Raw genomic sequence first — 19,243 nt, forward strand, 5'->3', positions numbered from 1 at the left:
CTTGCAATGAAAATGATATTTCTTATCTTTTGGATAGGAACATTTCTAGCCCATCATATGTGGTTTATCTTGCTAGAACAGAGGGTCTCTTAGGGTCTTTAGATCCATATGAGTAAAAATCAGTGTATTAGTAAAAGATCATAAATTTACTTTGGGATACTCTTAACATTTGCATCAAAATTAATGAAAATGGTGGGGTTTTTTTCCCCACATATCCACCCAGGACATATTTATTTACTGCAGATAGTAAGAAAGCATTCCAGTTTGGTAAGTTTTTTAGTAAGTTGAAGGATACAGTTTTGAAATATTAGCTTGTTTGCTTGATCTACATTACTTTGTTTGTTTTAATTTTCATTTTTTTCTTTTTTTTTTAATCCATTCTCAACATGATATTACATGTTATGTCTGCCATGTTACAGTATCTTAGAGTTAGGAAGGGTTTTTTTTTCATGGCCTTCTTATATTCAAATTCCATTTTATCAGTAATCATTTAGGTATTTGCTGGAAACAGAACCACCAGCCTTATATTTGGGTAACTGCAGTTTCTTAGTACGTGTAACCTGTTGGGTTGACACCAACACCACCATAAGGTGTTACTGAGTTCTTGTGTGACAGTTCTTTCTGTGATGCTCATGAGTCATTTGGTTTATTAATAACCTGTGACATCTTTAAGATATAGCAGAGTCTGTGCATGTGCGAAGATTGATTAATGACAGTAGTGAGCTACGTAATTCTGGAAATAACTCCACAGTAGACATTCAAGTTGCAAATATTTTGATTTCAGAGTAATTTTAAATTATATGTATATGGTTTTTACAAAAGGCTATTGTCTTGTTTTAACATGTGATGTGTTCAAAGAAAACCTGAAAACATTAATTTATTAAAAAGCCTTCTATTAAGGCCCATCCTTGATGTCTGAATTAACAAATTAATATCAACATGCTTATTTAAGGTAGAAAAGTTCAATAGAAATAAAGAAGAAATACATAAAGGAGAAAGTTCTAAGGAAGTCATTCTGCTGAGTAAGTGGAAGTTGTTTTTTTAATGGACCTAAACAGCTTATGCAGCCATTCTCTAATGGTTTGCAGATAATTTGTATGGCTTACTCTATTATTTCACTCTCATAACTCGCTTCAACTTGTAACTGTATTACAAGTGGCTTTTATTCATCAGCAACTGGAGCATTAGATCTCAGTAGGCTTCTTAATAAGGAAGAACCAGACATGTTTAGGTAGAGCACCTAACTGTTGCATAGTTTTTCATGGGTCACTTGCATGAGGGCACTTCTTTTATCTCCTCTCATCTTACTGCTTTGGGTGGATAAAAACCTGGTGTTTTGTATGCTGCCTTGTAGTTTTGGCTAAATCTCCTGATAGTTTTTGTGAACTTTATTTGTTTTGACCTTTTAGACTCCTTTGGGAAGAATGCTTGAATGTCCATCTGTGGTATCTCTACCATCTCAGCAGGCAAAATTGCAGCACACATTCACCAAATATGCAGTTCCTGCAGCAAATATACTTCTTTGAAAGATTCACATGAGAGGAACGCCAGACATAGGTTGGCAGACACTCCGTGCACTGCCATGCAAAAGATAAGATTAAATATTGTATCTTCAGTAAAAATTCTTTAGGACTGAGGATAAAATCAAAGGATAATTAGTCAACTCTATATGTATAAGCCATTCTTCATCCATTACAACATAGGTTGGACTAGTGCAGAAAGACACCTGACCCCCAAAATATGGCATTAGGTTGAATCCAGGTAGAAAACATGTTGCCTTTGAATGTAGCAGCAGGAGATCTCAGGGGAGCTGGATATCATACTTTGAAAACAAGCAAGATATCTGGTGTTAAAAAAGAAAAAAAAAGGGGGGGGAGGAAAACCAGAAAACAAACCACCAAACAGGCAACTTTAAAACCTTATATGATCTTGAGGAATGAGAGGACAACTACAATGGTGGAGAAGCTGCGTGGGTAGCGCTTTCAAGACTAGAGTCTAGACTTAGTGAACCTACAGAAAGCAGTTGACTTCTCTGCTCTTTCTTCCTGATTAATACTTCTTTCCACCTGCTTTAGGAACAGCCCGAAATGCTCATTTGAATAATCTACAGATGCAGGTGTCCTATTCTGTCATGGAATTAAATGCAACTAAAGTAAAGCTGGGAGCCAACTGCTGACTCTTGCAGTATTATTGTTTCTTAGAACTCTACAGTGTCAAGTCCAAGACAGGTGTTTGCATCTGAATTTAGGAGCAAACCAAGATGCACTCTCACTTCAGCCCAGGGCCAGAGGTGAATTAACAATCTCCTCAAGGAGCAAATCGCTCCTGGAAAAAATCTTCTAAGGTCGATGTTACATAGTGGGAAGACCCCTACCTCAGGTTTGCTTGACAAAAAGCTTCAGTTTGAGAGATCATCAGACTTGGGGTTTTGTCTCACTTTTTGTCTTTTGTTTGGTGTCTGTGCTGCCCTGTTAGTTTTGATAATTAAGGTACTGTCCAGGTAGGGAAAAAAAACATCTGTAGGCCAGTACTGTTCTCACAGTCAGTTTGCTTGTGTACGTCTTGTCTATAATGATGTATGTCAGAACAATAGTTAAATCCTTTAGCAGAAGTACAGTTTTAATGTTGGAGTCTCCTATCCTGACTAAATTCTACTGATTTTTCTTTCTTTCTTTTTCCTTCCTTCTTGACCATAAGGAAGTCAGATTTTCCCTGAAAACAGAAGAATATATACTAAGGTCGTATGAAATGAATCAGTCACCAGTGAGTTAAGCAAGTGCACCTTAAGTTGATAGATCATAGGTAACAGTATGGAAAAGTGTACTTTGGACAAGGCATAAGTTAATCTATATTTGCTTAGCTCTGCTGTGATTTTAAATTTATTTTAGTTTGTATTTGTCACAGAGTAACAGTATCCAAACTAAGGTACTGTATCTTCTCTGACAGGTAGTAATGTCTAGCTGAGGGCTATTAATGAATATGCGATGTTGGTATTAACTTTAGTAAAATTCTTATTCCATGAAACAAAGAGCTTTTCGAAAGTGTATTGTACAAAAACATTATGTACAAAAATTGACTGGGAGAGTCCTTTACGCTGCCAGTAAAACAGGCAGCTCAGTTTTCTATTACAGTTTCTTGAGCAGTAATACTGACCTATACATTGGTGTTGCCTATTTTCATCATGCAACCTACTCATGATAGAGACCTCTTCCATCGGCATCTCTGTCCTGTCCAGGCTACTTGAATCTCTCCCTAAAAATAATGTTTTGAGAATAACTTTAAATGCAATGCAAAACTTGAGATTTGTATGATTCATTTTGATATAAAGAGATGGCTTTCTAAAGAGGGATTGTGATTCTACCTATTTGACACAGGGCTGAATTCCTGTTTTACCAAGGAAAGTCAGTGAAATGTGAATATTTTAGTTATAATGTTGACAACATGAGAAGTTAGGTAATATGTAGCACACTCTTATGTGTGTCTTCCTCCTTCCTCATGATTTTCTTGCTAGATACTGTATTCCCTATTGGTGGGACTGCAAGTTACGTGATTACAGTATTTGCCATATGAGGAATGAGCCTTCCTAACTGCCTTGGGACTTCTTCTATTTCATCTAAGCATGGTGTGTATGGCAGGGAGTTGCCAGGTGAATTGCATGCTATATTCCATCTGCTGTCAGGTGGCTGAGCCTTTTTCTTGAACTTGTGAATATATTTCTCCAGGGCAAGTCCGTATCTGTTGATCACTTACGAAACTTGGCAGTATTGACATATGTATAGTTGCAACACTGAATCTTCCACTGATGTGTGAGATGTTAGGCCTTTAATACAGCTGTACGGCAGGGTGCCAAGTGTGGGAGGGCAGTGCTAGAACATCTTTTACTATACAAACAAGAAAAAGAACTATTGGCTTTTAATGGTGCTTGTCATTCAGCTAAAGTGGGTCCATATTTTCACATGAGCTACTGTCTTAAAAACCCAACCCAAAACTAACCAACGCAAAAAACCCCAACAAACTCTATACCTCCAACAAAACAAAGCATCACAACTCTTCCAGTTGTCCGTCCTCCTCAGTTTTGAAAGTTATTTTTTAGGAGATGCTCTGAGTTGCCAAGGGATTGAAAGAGCCATAAAGGAGAACAGGTGTATGTTTTTAGTAAATGATGTTGTAAAATCCTTCTGTTTTCACATATACAGGACATGCAAACCTACAGCAAGGCTATTCCTCCCACCCAATTTTCCCCAGTTGCTACAGGTTAAGCAGTAGTTCTTTCCTTAGAACAGCTAACAGAGACAAGTTGGGCTGTAATTATAGCTGGTAGATATAGTGAGTGCTGATATTGGCCACTCAACAGGGTTTAGTGATCTTGATGCAGATTGTAAGTAGGACTTGGAGCAAAAGAAGTGCCATTAAATCAAACTACTCAGTTTTTAGCCTCTTCCTACATTGAGGCTGGGTAGTCGTCCTTTCTTCCATTGAAGTTGAGGTAATTCTTATATGATGGCTGTCCCCTTGCTGTCTCTCACTCTTCATTATGTGGTATTGTGCATTAGGAAAGCCAGCTCTTGAAGTGAAAAGTGATTTGAACGAATAAGAGGGTACGTGGGGAACTTGTCTTTTGGGCAACAAATTTGCTGGGTGAATCACTGAGGTATGCTGGGAATACTGAGAACTTTTTTACCTATGTAGTTTTGTAATTGCGTAGGTAATTCCTTAAGGGCGTATGATGCAAGAAGAGAGCCAACTATTTGGCTATTGGAAGTAATATGAAAAGTACTACTGTTAAAAGTACTGTGGGAAGTCCTTCAAGCCACTGTGTAGATAGATTATTATAGAAACAATGGATTTCATCTGAGTTATTTTACAGATAGATCTTTGCAGGAAATTACTACCTAAGTAATTTTGGGAGTGATGTTGAAAATTCAGTCAAATAACTTTTGTACACTGACATCCTTTTTGTACCTGCATTATTTTCCTGGATTCTCTGTTGATCTGTATTCAAGTAGCTGGCTGATACAACAAATTGCGTAGTACCTTTCTCGTTTTTTAAATTGTAGTTCAATGGTTTAACACTACAGATCATGTAGATAAATTTTTGGCGTATCTTAAAGCTCTGGTTTTCATCTTTCACATTGTCTATCATAATAATAATATTGGTAAATTTTTTAAATATATCTCTCTAATAAATTAACTTACCTCTTTTAGCCATGTGGTGCCTGGGTATCTCATGGGTTGTTGTTGCCAAGTGTTGGGGTGGTTTTTTTGTTTTGTTTTGGTGAATGAAATTATTGAGATATTCGCTAAGTCCTCAGAAGGAAATAAATGTTCTAAATACACATCAATTTAGCAATTAAGGTCTATTTAATGAAGGCTGTAGCTCTGGAGATACTGCTTCACACTTCTGTTGTTGTCAATAAAAGAACCTTCTCTAATGGCATATGCATGTTGATGAAATACAAGCTAGAAATTACATTAACCATTCAGTAGGAAAAAAATAGCTTCTGTATCTTTAAATTGATGTTGAAAGCCAACAAGCCAAGATTTTTGCTTTTTGTCCCTCACCATGTTTTGAGAAGAATAAGGAGAATGATGGGGAAAGAAAATCACATTTATACTGAACTAAAGTAATCCAGATGCATTCAAGAGAAGTACCTGACCAGGATAAAGCAATGTTGCAGTTTAAAAGTATAATTCTTTGCTAAATTAACCAAAAGAAATACCATTTAGAGTGTATTTTATTTTAAAATCTTTATTTTGAGTGTTTGCAAGTGCCCTGTGCATAATAAGGTTGTGCTTTTCTAGTTGCACTTAAGTATAATTGCAGCCCATTTCAATGAAACAAATTCCTGTTTGGCAGCTGCATCCTCAAGTAATGGTATAATTTAGTCTAAGCTGTTTTGTACTTCCGTTTTCTGAAAACAAAAGGGGCTGGTGCTAAATAAAAGTGTAACTAAATGTTCTTGAACTATTGTCTACCTTGTTTTACACAGGAAGATCTGTTTTTGTATATTTGACTATACTGCTAGTTTCCTTCTTAACTCTTAAAGAAGCCTTATGAAAGAATACTTATGAAGTATTATTTTCTGGAGTTCAGCATCTAGATATTAGAGAGACTGCTTAAAAAGTAAATGCATTGAACTTCCTGGAGAAAAAGACATAATAAATTGTTATATTCTTGACTAATAATTAATTTTATTCTTTTCATCAAGTCATCAGAAGTAAACTTGCATTGTGGATGGGATGGACAAACACTTGGTCAAACTTAATTGCATGGTTGCAGTAAGCTGAATTAGCAATATCTTATGCAGGTGTGAGAGCAGAGAGAGGGGGAACAGAAAGGGATATGAACTACTTATGTTAGGCCTGCAGGATAAGAAATCTGTGCCTGAAGTTGTGCCTTCTTAAAAATGCTAGCAATAAAAGAGGATATTTGTGCTTCTCTACAACTTGATCTGCTTTCTGCAGTTTAAGGTGACTTTCTCTTCTATTAGAGACTAGGTAAAAATTCATGTCAAGTTAAATTTAGGATGTCAGTTATATTGATGTGAGATAATTAACTGGCCAAAGAAGTGGAGCAGAGCTAAGAATTGAATGAAGGTGGTGGCTTAGTTTCCACAGCTGTCTGGTGCTCTAGTGGGCTGGAGTCTAAAATAGGGATGTGCTTCTCCAGGGAGCTGAATTTTCTCTCAGATGTATTTTTGCTTGGTAAATACAGCCACTGAGGTTTGTGCACTTGGAGGTTGCAACTTGTTAGTGTTAAAAAGAAACAAAGGCAAAACCAAAATACCCTTTTCAAAACCCGGGGAAAAGAATTTAGCATACAATCATATGCTAAAACTGGTGCACGGAGGAGTTTGGTTAGTCAGACCTTCAAAATTACGAAAAATGTGAATTAGGTTGCACGCCAGATTGCTTTTCCATACCCTAAAGAATTGTGTAGAAATGATCCTGGTAAGAATTGCTGCCTGTTATTTTGCAAGTGTGTGTACGCTGAGCAGTGACTCTAAGTAGCAGCATAGTAGGAGACTAGATTGGATTATAAAAACGAAGCTGAAGCGTGACGTGAGTTTACGCCACAGTTAAGGGCAGGAATGAAAGATACTGTTGCTGGAGAGCTGAGGTTCTATCAAGTGACTTCAATCAAAATGTGTGAAGATTTGTTGCATTGTCTTCTTGGTGTGTGTTGTGGTGGGTTTTTTTTGAGGGTTATCATAGAATCATAAAACGTTTCGGTTGGAAGAGACCCTCAGGATCATAGAGTCCAAGCGTGACCTAACTCTAGCACAGAGTGATGGACATCTGCATTGCTGGAGGATTCTGAGGAGGTAGGATGAGCTGAGAGCACCAAGAATGTGTCAGACAAATGAGCTACCTGGCTCAAGAGAGCAAGGAGGCTGAGGGAGACTGGTAGCTTACTTGGAAGAGTTCAGTGCTTTAACATTGAAGGTACAAAGACTTTTTTAAATTTTATTTTTGAGTTCATATCTTTGTAGAGTATATAAGATTTTTACTGTGAAGACAATTAGATTTTTAAGGTAAAATTTTAAGATGGACTTAGCACTAAGATTAAAAAAGAGCATCTGTACCCTCCCAGAAAAGAGCAACACATCAGTTTGTGGCATTGGTCCTGGAGAACGTATTTGGTTAGTGGCTGGTTGTTGATAGTACCTGAGTAAGTGATATTAATGTAGAAAAAAGTAACCTTTAAGGTTTTATACTTGTAAAGAGGCCCAGTTGTAACAAAAATATTTTAAAATATTGAAGTCTTGATTTTAAAGTGCTGTAAAAGACTTGGGCTGTTTTACATGGTCATTTTAGAGAAGCACATTGTCTTTTGTGTTTGACTCATAAGCTTAAGGCATTAAAATGGATCCACCTTTTTTTTTTTTCCAGAATACAGCATGCTTAGGGGCTGGCCTTTGTCTGTCATGCATTCCCACCATGACAGATTTAGCGAACTGCAGCTGAGATGTTAGACTAGTTTGTACTTTCTGCTGCTAGTGCAGGGGAAGGAGCTATTGTTTTCACTGGATCACTGGCATGTTGATTACTTTGATGCCAAAAAGCATATGGTTTTGCTGCTGCTTGTATTTTCAACCAAAGAATGCAGGCAAGAACAAACAGAAATCCTAAGAAAGAGCCTGTTAGAGAGTCTCCGCAGAAGTGCAAGGATGCAGGTCCTTGTGAAGCAGAAGGGGAGAGTCCTGTGGTGGTGCTGGTAAGAATTATTTAAAGCAGCTGTCTCTTCCCTTTAATAATTCTAGTTCTGTCTGCCAGTGAAACGCTGCTTAATCTGACGCTAAGGAGAAGCTCCAGCATTCTTACTTGTAAAGAAGATGGTTCAAGATACATATTTTATTATTTTTGTGTTATCTGCATTTTAAATTAATTTTTGTTGTTCCAGTTTACCAAATCTTTGGTCTCTCCGAGTGTGACTTTGGAATTTGGTTTTCATATTAGCTGGTTTTCAGTGTATATTCTGTCTAGAATAGTTGTACAGCTCTTTGAACCTAAGATGGAAACTACTTATGCTTTAAAATGCACTTGAGCACCTCTGTTTTTTTAACTGCTGAGCATATCTTTCAGTTAAAATATATTAAAACTCTCTAAAGGCTGTGCGTGCAATGGTTAAATTTTACTTAAATTGTTCTAAGAACTGTCTAAATAATTCAGATATACTTCTGTTAAAGGATCTATTTTTTTTCAATGCATATTATTTAGGAATTTAAAGTTTTAAAGTAGCTTCCAGTGAGGGAAAAGGGAATATTTTTGTATCTGGGGCAAGCAATCAAATAAGAGCTCTTTTCTTTATATCACTACACACTTAGTTCTGTTGGAATTTTAACAACACAGCAAGAGAACATAATAAGTAAGCTGTAATGAGTCCACAAGCTCTCTCCAGCTAGGACAATAAACCTTTTCAAATAACAGAGGAGGACTGTTAAACTAATAAATTATATATCAGAGAGGAGTACTTTGATAATTCTTACAAAAAAATCTCAATTTTACTTAGTAATATCTCATACTTAATTGCTGAATTAAAGGATGATGGGCTTCTCATTAATGGTCTCACTGTGGTTGAAGGTAGTGGGAGCTGTGATCCACAAATTATGGTCCCCCCCTTATTTGAGCTTCATGCTACGCATTTAAGAATTGAACGGAAAGATTTTGGCTATCTATATTTAGTAATACACATCTGTAACTTTATGGGAATTGTTACTGTGTATAACTGAAAGCTTACATGTGTATTAGTAAGACAAACTTTCTTTTACACTGTTTTCTTTAGTTTCTTTCTATTCAGAGCAGTTGTTAGTAAAACGTGTTCTTTTTTTGTAAGGGTGTGTTCTGATTTCTGGTCCAGATTTTGATCAGTACAATATGAGCTAATCTTGTGTGTGCTTTCCTGCCTTTGGAATGTTCAACTTTATTTAGAACTGTTTTTATTCCCCCATGAATACTCAGAGAGGATATTAGTGTTTCTGCAGATACTTAGAGTACTGCAGTTGATCAGCAGGCGTATGTACTTAAAAGAAAAGTAGTAAAACATAACTGTGTTTACTTATAACCATTTATGAAGTACGTTCTTCTAATTTTTCACGTACTACTTAATTTAATGTTCATGGATTAATGTACCTCCAGTGTTTGCCCTTCCTTTTTTCATTTTTAGATGAAGCGGGTGCGTTCAAGACAAAGGTCAATATTTCAAGGGAAGAACATTTAGGTTGCGCTCAAGTCACATATTTGTTTTTGCAGTTGCTATTTTGGTCTTCATCTGTTACATATATAGACAAATGTATATATGACATATATATGTATGTAGATAAATGTATATATGGCATATAATATCCCTTTTTTTGCTTCTGCTTTTGTCTAGTTAATTGAGGAAAACTAGATGAAATGGTGAAAGGACACTTTGCACTTTTGTACTGCGAGGCATAAAGCAAAAAGTAGGGTGCTGTGTTTCATTTAACACGGACACTTGGGTCCATTTTTATTGCATTGGGTTGTGATGTTGCAGTAGATTTTTACTGCCACAGTGAAAGCAGGTATTTTCTCACCGGTGTAGAGTGCAATAAGGTAATAAGTAAGAGTCATAATGTTCCTAGTTGGTGTAACAAAATCCAAACAGCAGAACTTCTTGTTTTCTGGATTAGAAACCTTAGAAATGTGTTAGAGAGCAATCCTGAAAAGCATTGGCAACAGGAGGCTTCTGGTTTACTCTGGTAATACTTCTCATTAACTATTGCCTAAAACATTATTTCAGGTGTGGATGTATTCCTTTTGTATGGGTGATTATGATGTGATTTACCTAGCACTCGAGTTGTTTGAGTGTTTTTTGTAAAGATGAGACAGAATCAGCTGTTAGGACTTCAAGGAAGCACCAAGTTTTTTGTGATATTCATTTGATCCGTTTAAGTGTAGTTCCCAGAAAGTCTGCTAAAGCATTGAGAGAAAGGAGTAGTTGTAACTGTAAACATCCCATGTGATATTATAAAATGTTATTTGATTGAGCACTCTGCCTGAGTTAACTTTTCCTGGGCAGGTGGGTAGGTTCACAAGTGAAATCATCTGCTGTTTTCAGTGCCAGTATGTTAGTTCGTGTGCTGTCTTGTTTTCCTGCAATTTGAATTAGACCGTGTCATAATTTTGCTTTGGAGGTTAACAAGCAAGAAGAGTCCATGGAAAAAGCATTTAGATTTTCCGGGTGGTGCCTCAGAAACTTACTGACTTGCTGTTGTGGTAGCTGTTGTAGGAGTTACCAAATGAGTACACGTGCTGTCCTGTTGTGTTTTGATAGAAGTAGTAACTGCTTATCAAATCAGATGATGTTTATGGAAACTCGGAACTTCTGGAGGCCCTCTTTCCACTTGGAAACACACTTGCAGGAGAAGGTGTCAGACACTTGAGCTCCTGTGTTCAGCAGAACATTGCCCAAATCTGATTCTGGTGTCAGAACTTTCTGTGCCCTTAAGAGAACTTTGCAGGACATAGCATGCTTGCTTTGCATCTGAAGGCAAAGCAAATCACAGAGAAGACTAGGAATTAAACAACTGGAACTGCATTCCTATTAACACCCTGAGGTGGCAATACAGAAGGTATCAAAATGTTTTAGCACTGGGAAGTGTTGTTGTGCTTAAGTGGACCTTGACCATCAATGAAATAGTTCTAAATGAAAGTGCAATGCTTTGTAATTTAGACTGTATTCATTGAGTGTTGGAAACCCTTCTGTTGCAGCCCCCTGAAGACTTGAGTCAACAGTAGAATAAGAGTTTTGAGTATTTCACATTAAACCGAAAAAAAATAAAGGAAAAGTTAATTATTGTGTTTTTAAAGAAACACTATGCAAAAACACCTGTATAATTGTCTACTCTTTGTGTGGCTCACTCTGTGTCTGTAGCCCCAGTGAGCACTTCTGCTCTGTTTATGTAAGCATGAGAACAGGTGACTGAATGCATTTCATTCTTTCAAGATCTATAGAGCCAAAAGGTTCAAATTTGTCAATGATGCAAATGTATGCATAGTGCTAGTTTTTTACATAAACTTATAGCAGCATGTTCCCTCCCACTGCCCCAAAGTTTACATCACAAATTTAACCCTACCTAAGAAAGGGGGTAGTGAATAATGTAATATTTAAGAATAAACTCTAGAATACATATGATTTTTTGAATGGATTTTTAATTTGATAAAAAATAACCCAACCCGAGCAATTTATTTTGAGTTTGTGGTTGTGGGACAATAAGATGCAGGGAGCTGTTGTCTGTGTTTAGTATTAAATAGTCTTATTATTTGTCCAAAGTGGCTTGCATAATTTCAGTGTTGCAAAATGTGTATATTCATCAATGTATATATTTTGTTGCCTGCCTAGTTCTTGTAGCTCCATTCTGCTCTTTATAGAGACTTGTTAATTTGCAGGTGTATGTGCTAAGTATGTTTTAAGGTAAATGATTTTTTTGTAGCATGAGGCTAAGAATACTCAGTGTGCTTACATGACCATCCTTTGTTTTGTAAGAGCACAAGATGAGGATAACATTTGTCTCAATTTAAACATACAAGAAGAAAATGTACTGTATTATTTTTTTCTGTAATATATAATGTAGGCAATCACTGGACTCCTACCTTAAAATTCCTCTTATCTGATGGCTTTTGACACTGATTGTCTAAATGTATAAGCTGTATTCTGGCAGATTAAAACGGTTACCTTGTGGGTGTTCTGACTGCTGTTTTGAAATATTTCTTATTTCTGATAAGTTTCCATACCTATATCACACTGGCAAAATGCAAAGTGGTACGGCAGATACTTTGCTATTTTATCTTCCTACAAATAAGGCATTGGCTAGCTTGAGTGCTGGACCCCACGAAGCCTTATGCTCTTAGCGCTTCCTTATGGAAATAAAAATGTTGTTTGTTGCAAATTAATTGGAAAAGTTAATCCTTGTTTGAAAGACTGTAAAATTAATTTTGCTGTTTTGACCGGGCTGAGTTTTATTTGTGTCAGCTGGTCCATAAATCATATCCAACAATACTGTGCCTATCCAGAATATTTTATATTACGTGAAGTAAGAGACCGGAGAATCTTTTTTATTTTTCTGAAGAGCTTGGGAGAGAATCTGCTTCCTTGTGCTGGTGTAGGTTTGGCTAAATGCCAACATCAGTGTGCTGTTTATTGTTTTCTTTTTTTATATCTGGTTGAAACAGATAAAACATCCTCTTCCTTTTGAATCTGACAAATGACTAAGAAAGAAATTAGTAACTTTCGAAAAACCTAGTGAAACAAATTCTTGATATTTCTGCAAATCAGATACTCTACTGATTAAAGAGGAAGATGATGTAGTTTTCTGTCACCACTGCCTGTGTGTCCCATTGAAGAGCTCTATATTCAGCACCTCAGCTCCAGAGAGCTTTAGATTCTTTAAAAGCTTCTAATGAGGGAAGATTCTTTTTTAATCTTGTCTTTATATCATGTAAACAAAACGTGAGCAGAGCTCTTTTTCTTATAAGATTCCTTTTTAACAATTTTCTGTTTGTGGTGGACCTGTTTCATGACTATAGGGTAGAGACATGCATTTGCAATGAATTGGATGCTCTCTGAAGCTGCAGTGATGCATCTTTGTTTTTTGAATTAGCTGCATTACAGAAGTGATTTTTGTGTGTGTGCGCCCATGAAATAATTTTAGTCATGGTGTTTTTAAAAGTAGTCCTTTTCCTCTATTTTTGTGAGTAAAATGAGAAGAGACAGAGCTAGCATTCTTCCAGTCTTCACCTGTTGCCTTCCCAAGAGAGTTTTCAGGAGGATGGACGTAGCTCTTCAGCACCGTTGAGAAAAGGGTGAAAGTGCTACTTATGTGCAGCACCACATAAAAATTCATTACCTGGCAGCTTTCCCTTCCTATCAGTTAGTGGAACTGGTGGTGTGATCTGTTTGTTTCCTACTTAAGACAGTAGATGTCCTGATACATGAACCTTATGACTCTATTGACCATGTATATGTTTATTCTTTCCTCCCCAAATTGCATTTTAAGTGCAATAAAATATGTGGCCTGAATTAATTTTTTATTTCTGAGGACACTTTAAAAATGTTGAGCTGCACTGCAGCCGATCAACAGAATTCAAAAGTGCTTCTGCAACAACTTTTAATAAGGACAGAGTTTCATGTTCTGAATCTCTGCTGCTTCTGAAAGGGTCCCATCAGCTCCCATATATCGGCAGAAGTTATGATGTAGCCATCTGATCAGCATTTCAGAGCCAATCTAGCTGAATGCTCACTGCTTGGGAGGAACCTCTTGAAGCCAGATTACCTCCTATTCTGTCTCAAAACATGACTGTTTGGTACTCCTGTAAGAACATTCAGGAATGTGTCACCACAAAGAGAGAGTCCTTCTGGTGTCCACCCTCCTTTCAGTTAATTTAAGCCAATTGTGAAGCCAAGTCTTCAGTTAGCAGAAAAGACTGATTGTATATACAACTCAAACGGTCTTTCTCCCCCACTGATTTCTTAGTCACCATTTAATTTGGGGTATTTAAAAGGTCAGTCATCCTGCACTATGTTCAAATCAACCTGTCATTGCAGCACGTTGCTTATAATTTTTCATGACAAACTCTTCAGAAGGAATGGTTACGTGGTAAAGGCCAACTTGGCCAAATGGACTGACTTGGCCCTAGTACTGTAGTAGTCTGTAAACCTTGGTTTGACATACAAGGATACTGCCCAAGAGCTCAAGCTCAGTGATTGACAGGCAAGCATCTTGCTTGCCTGGGTAGGTAGGTAGAGACCTGTTACTTACATTGTCAGGAGGAAAAAGGTGAGCAAAGGATGTCTTGCTTTCTGAATCGTAAGTGTTGTTTTGTATTTCATTTAAAGAGCAGTAAAATTTGAGAGGCTCTTCATACTCTGTGTTATCCACATTCGCTTAAGGAAGTGAGTTTATACTGGGCAGTTATTGCCTTGTGAAGAGTTGGAGAAGTTAGGTGAAGTTACTGGAATTTCTTTGGAATCAGAAATTGTGATGACAACCTGGCAGAGTGGGGCTGTTCAACCTGAAATTTTGTGATGGGGTAATTTGGTAGAGCCTGCATCTCGGAAATGTGTCAAATAGTTGGGTGAATATGATGTATCTGGCCTTCTGAGTACGAAGGAAGCTTGGAGCAGACTGTTTCTTTAGTTTAGGATTCATTGCAGCCATGTGAATATTCAAAGACAGACTTAACAAAAGTTCAAGCCTCCAAGAGGAGGCTTAGAGGTGACCTCATCACTCTCTATAGCTACCTGAAGGGAAGTTGTAGCCAGGTGGGGATTGGTCTCTTCTCCCAGGCAGTCAGCAATAGGACAAGGGGGCATGGGCTTAAACTCTGCCAGGGGAAATTTAGGCTGGATATTAGAAAGAAATTATTTCCAGAGAGAGTGGTCAGGCATTGGAATGGCTGCCCAGGGAGGTGGTGGACTTGCCGTCCCTGGAGGTTTTTAAACTGAGATTGGACATGGCACTTAGTGCCATGATCTAATAAACGGACTAGAGTTGGACCAAGGGTTGGACTGGATGATCTCTGAGGTCTTTTCCAGCCCAGTCGATTCTGTGATTCTCTTGCAACCAAAATATTTAGTGTCATTAGTATATTAGAGAAAATGTGACCTTTTCTTATGCTGTGTTTACATGCTTTCCGTATACTTTTCTGAGCTAAGTCAAAATGGTCCAACCATTTCAGCTACAGATGTGCACATGAACAAAATCTTAAACCTTTTCTCAATGGGCGCTGCTGTTAGCTCTTGGCTTCATGATAAAGCATGTTCATGAATGAGTGGAGAAAATGCAGCAGCAGCTGTGGTCCAGGTGCTGAGCTCTCAAAATGTCTTGGGCTACAATATACAGCGAACTGAACAGCTGTTATCCAGCTCTGGGGAGAAAGATGGCAAACTCAACAAAAGCGTTTTCCACAGTGGCTCCTACCTGTATTGGTCTGTTATATAGCATGTGAACTTTTAGTAGATCCTTCCAGTATGATTGTAAATAGTAGTTATTTTTGTTAACAAATACACATTTTGGTCATCAGTTTTAGTAGATTTATTTTCCAGATTTTGCCTTTTTGGCCTTTTCAGCTGTGATGCTCTGTTATGTTCTTGCCTTTTCTTAATGTGCTAGATATGAGGAAATCATAAGTAGCTTTTGAGTAGCGTGTGAGCTAAGCCTGAAAACTTTATCTGAGTACAGATTTCCTAATTCCTTGAAAAAACAAGTTTATTTGATTCACTTTTGGATGAAGAAAATACCTGTAAGGTTTCTCTGGAATATTATTAACAAACTAATGATTAATAGCAGTTACTGCTAGATGTGAAGATATTCTGTGTAGTACAGCTGAAATTTGAAAGGTTATTAACATAAGTTATGAAAAGATATGTATAAATTTCGTCTTTTCTGATTACCTACAATGATGGCATATGCTGACCTTGCTGCTGTTCTTTCTCATGTTTCATACATGTTACTTTGAAATTAGTACCCCTGATCTTCAAAGTATCAATTGGGAAGCATCTTGAAAGTGCCACTTGTAAAAGAAAAAAACAAAGCATACTTTTTGTGTCTGATATGGTGACGCCCAATTTTAGTTGCAGAAAGTGCAAGCTAAATTATAACTCTAGCTTTGCATTAGTTTGCATGCTCCAAGGCTTCCCCACTGAGAGCCCTCTCCGAAGCTGCTTGGCCATCTGACCACTGAACAGAACGCTTGGCAGGTGGAGGTTTTTCCCTGATTGTGCACAGCCGGCTGTAATGCCCTGACAGCGGTGTGGGGTTTAAATGTTGAATCAACGCATAGTAACTGAAAGCTACTTATGCAATTAAGAGGAAGCTGATGGCATATAGGAATTTTGAAAAAAAAACTGTAGAAAAGGAGGAATGTCAATTAGCTTATCCCTACTGCAGGTAAGAACTCAATTAAAACAAGGCTCAGTCTTAGTTTTGAGCTAAGGTTGTTTTAATCCCTGCTACGCCCAGATCAGAGCTTTCTGGGCAGTATCAAGCAAAGGTAACCAGCAACATAAGAGACTGATTTCTTTAGAATTCTTTTTTTTTTTTTTTTTTTTTCAGTGAGAATACATACATTCTTATTCTTACAGCTCTGATTTAGTGTGTTTTGTGAAATAGTTGTTTCTTTCTTCTATGGCAAATAACATGCTTGTCTCTGTAATTATCAGTTTTACTTATCCATATGGTACAGTGTGACATAGAGTCTACATTTTGAATACTCTTAAGTTTTCAATGCAGATGAAATCTCATTCTGCCAGTTTTTAGAGTAACTTCTTAAAAATGTGTCAACAACTGTAATTTTTCCTCAATATATCTGAATTTATTTTCCTTTTTTTTCCTAGGCAAAACCAAAGCTCATAGAACCAATAGACTATGAGAATGTCATCGTTCAGAGGAAAACACAGATTTTGAATGATGCTTTACGTGAGATGCTACTGTTCCCTTATGATGACTTTCAGGTAATTTAATCCTTGCTTCCCCTTTTTCTTTTTTTTAAGACAGTTTTTTAGCAGTAGTAGTCATGAGATGATAGCTTACAACTTCTTTGTTTCTTAACTCTTTTTAGTTAAAAAAAAAATAAATCTCTAAACTCTTTGCCATGAGGAAAATTTATGTAATGATAGCAGTGTTCAAATACTAGACGACTCAGGAGGATGCCTTATACCAGATGTTGGCTTTGGGACTGAAGAGCATGAGTAGGCTATACCACCCAGATGACCTTCTACAGTGTGGCTCTTCAGTGTTGTAGATCAAGAGGACTCAAGGATGCTTCTGCCAAGTGTAGTCTTATCTAATCAACTAGTTCACTTACTGGGGTCCTACTGGTGAACGGCTCTGAATTATCAATGGTGAAAAAACAAGCCGATCAAGAATATCCTCAGACATTTTGTTTGAGCAATCTGGGAGATGTCTGAAGTGCTTTACTGCTGTTTAAAGTGGCCTTTTCTGCACTTCTTAACCTATACGAATGAAGCTAGTCCGTAAGGCTCAGTCTGACGCTTTAAAAAGAGTGACTGAATTTTGCTGACAAACTGTAATGCCTTTTGTCATCCTTTGTTTGGATTCTATGGTCAGACTTTCATCAAGGCAATTATTAATGTGTGTGTTACATCAGAGGATTTCCTTCAGGTTGTCACAATTTTGGAATATAGTCAGATTTCCTGTTTCTTTATCCCTCAGCAGTGTAATATCTGAACACATTTTCTGGGCCTCCCCTATATAGTCTTTGGCAGAGTCTACTTTATACTTGATTTATACGTAGACTGGTTTGTACTATCAAACTGTATTATTATACTGTCAAACTTTTATTTTCTTCTAAGATTTGCTGGCACTAACTTACCTCAAATGTTTTTATTGTACACGTGACTCTCCAATACTACTTTGATCTGTCTAGTTTGTTTTCAACACTGCCATGTATTTATGTCTGTCATTCAATGTATTAAGAAAATATTAGCAAGTCAGAGAACAGAAATCCCTTATGTACTTATTTATATTTTGCAAGTTAAAGGGTTTAAGCCGGTGCCGTTTTCCAGAATATTTACAGTTCTGAAACCATTAGTCTTGATATGGTTGCCAATATAATTTGAATTATTTAAATAATGGCATATTTTCTGTTTCGCATACTTTCTTTTTTAATTCCTTTTTCTTAACTTGTTGCTGTTACTATGATGTCTGGGCAGCTCTCAGATAAGCCTTGGCTCAAATTTTTGATACTGCCCTTGTCCCCTGCAAGATGAATTTTTAAAAGTGAGGTATTTAGAACTACCTGTATACACGCTTAGAACAGTTTATAGGTGGAAACTCCTTCCATTGTCTAAAAACCTGTTCAAGCCATTTCCTCTTAGAGCATTCAGTTTTTATTTTTACAAAGGTTTTCTTTGTGCTTAGGTTGAATTGATTACAATCTAAAAAACACTTGCCTAAAAAGGAAGCCAAGCCCTGTTAATTTATAAAGACATTAAGAGTAAGGCTATTTTGTTACCAGCATGGCTGTAAAACTAACACTTAAAATGGCACTGAAAATACTAACTTTAGTCACTTGATATCACTTTTTGGTAGGTTATAGAAGCAGCTACACAGTTTCAAAGATACAGATTGATGCCACTTGACTTTGTGCTATAGTTGAAATTACTTCGGGAGGCACTGGAGGCACATGTTTGTGCTTAACTTGGATAACTTTTTTTTTTCCCAGGTAATGCAGTTAGATAACTGAAATGTAATTTAATAGGTGTGAGAAGTTAGATATTAAATGAGACTTAATATGAATTGTCAGTCCATATCAGAAAAGAATGCTTGCATGGCAAGTGGCTTCTTTGGACTGCGTATAGCTCGCTTTTCTTTCTTACTCTTTCGTACTACTCTTGCTTTCGTACTACTCTTGCTTTCGTACTACTCCTGCTTTCGTACTACTCTTGCTTTCGTACTACTCTTGCTTTCGTACTACTCTTGCTTTCGTACTACTCTTGCTTTCGTACTACTCTTGCTTTCGTACTACTCTTGCTTTCGTACTACTCTTGCTTTCGTACTACTCTTGCTTTCGTACTACTCTTGCTTTCGTACTACTCTTGCTTTCGTACTACTCTTGCTTTCGTACTACTCTTGCTTTCGTACTACTCTTGCTTTCGTACTACTCTTGCTTTCGTACTACTCTTGCTTTCGTACTACTCTTGCTTTCGTACTACTCTTGCTTTCGTACTACTCTTGCTTTCGTACTACTCTTGCTTTCG

General features: G+C 37.1%; 1 protein-coding gene across 5 annotated transcripts in view; it reads left to right on the top strand.

Annotated features, from left to right (window-relative positions):
• DOCK9 (dedicator of cytokinesis 9) overlaps window positions 1–19,243 on the top strand; it is a gene marked incomplete at both ends in the record, with an annotated part of 103,442 nt that overhangs the window by 2,993 nt on the left and 81,206 nt on the right. For 4 of the 5 annotated variants that reach the window (XM_080341218.1, XM_080341220.1, XM_080341219.1 and 1 more), the window contains one exon: window positions 16,859–16,975. In XM_080341218.1, coding sequence (XP_080197344.1) covers window positions 16,859–16,975 — 117 coding nt within the window. Of the gene's footprint in view, window positions 1–8,104; window positions 8,219–16,858; window positions 16,976–19,243 lie in introns of those variants that run through there. The other variant, XM_080341221.1, reaches the window with a different exon arrangement.

The sequence above is a fragment of the Nesoenas mayeri genome, assembly GCF_963082525.1.
Source record: "Nesoenas mayeri genome assembly, chromosome: 1".
Taxonomy (NCBI): Eukaryota; Metazoa; Chordata; class Aves; order Columbiformes; family Columbidae; genus Nesoenas; species Nesoenas mayeri.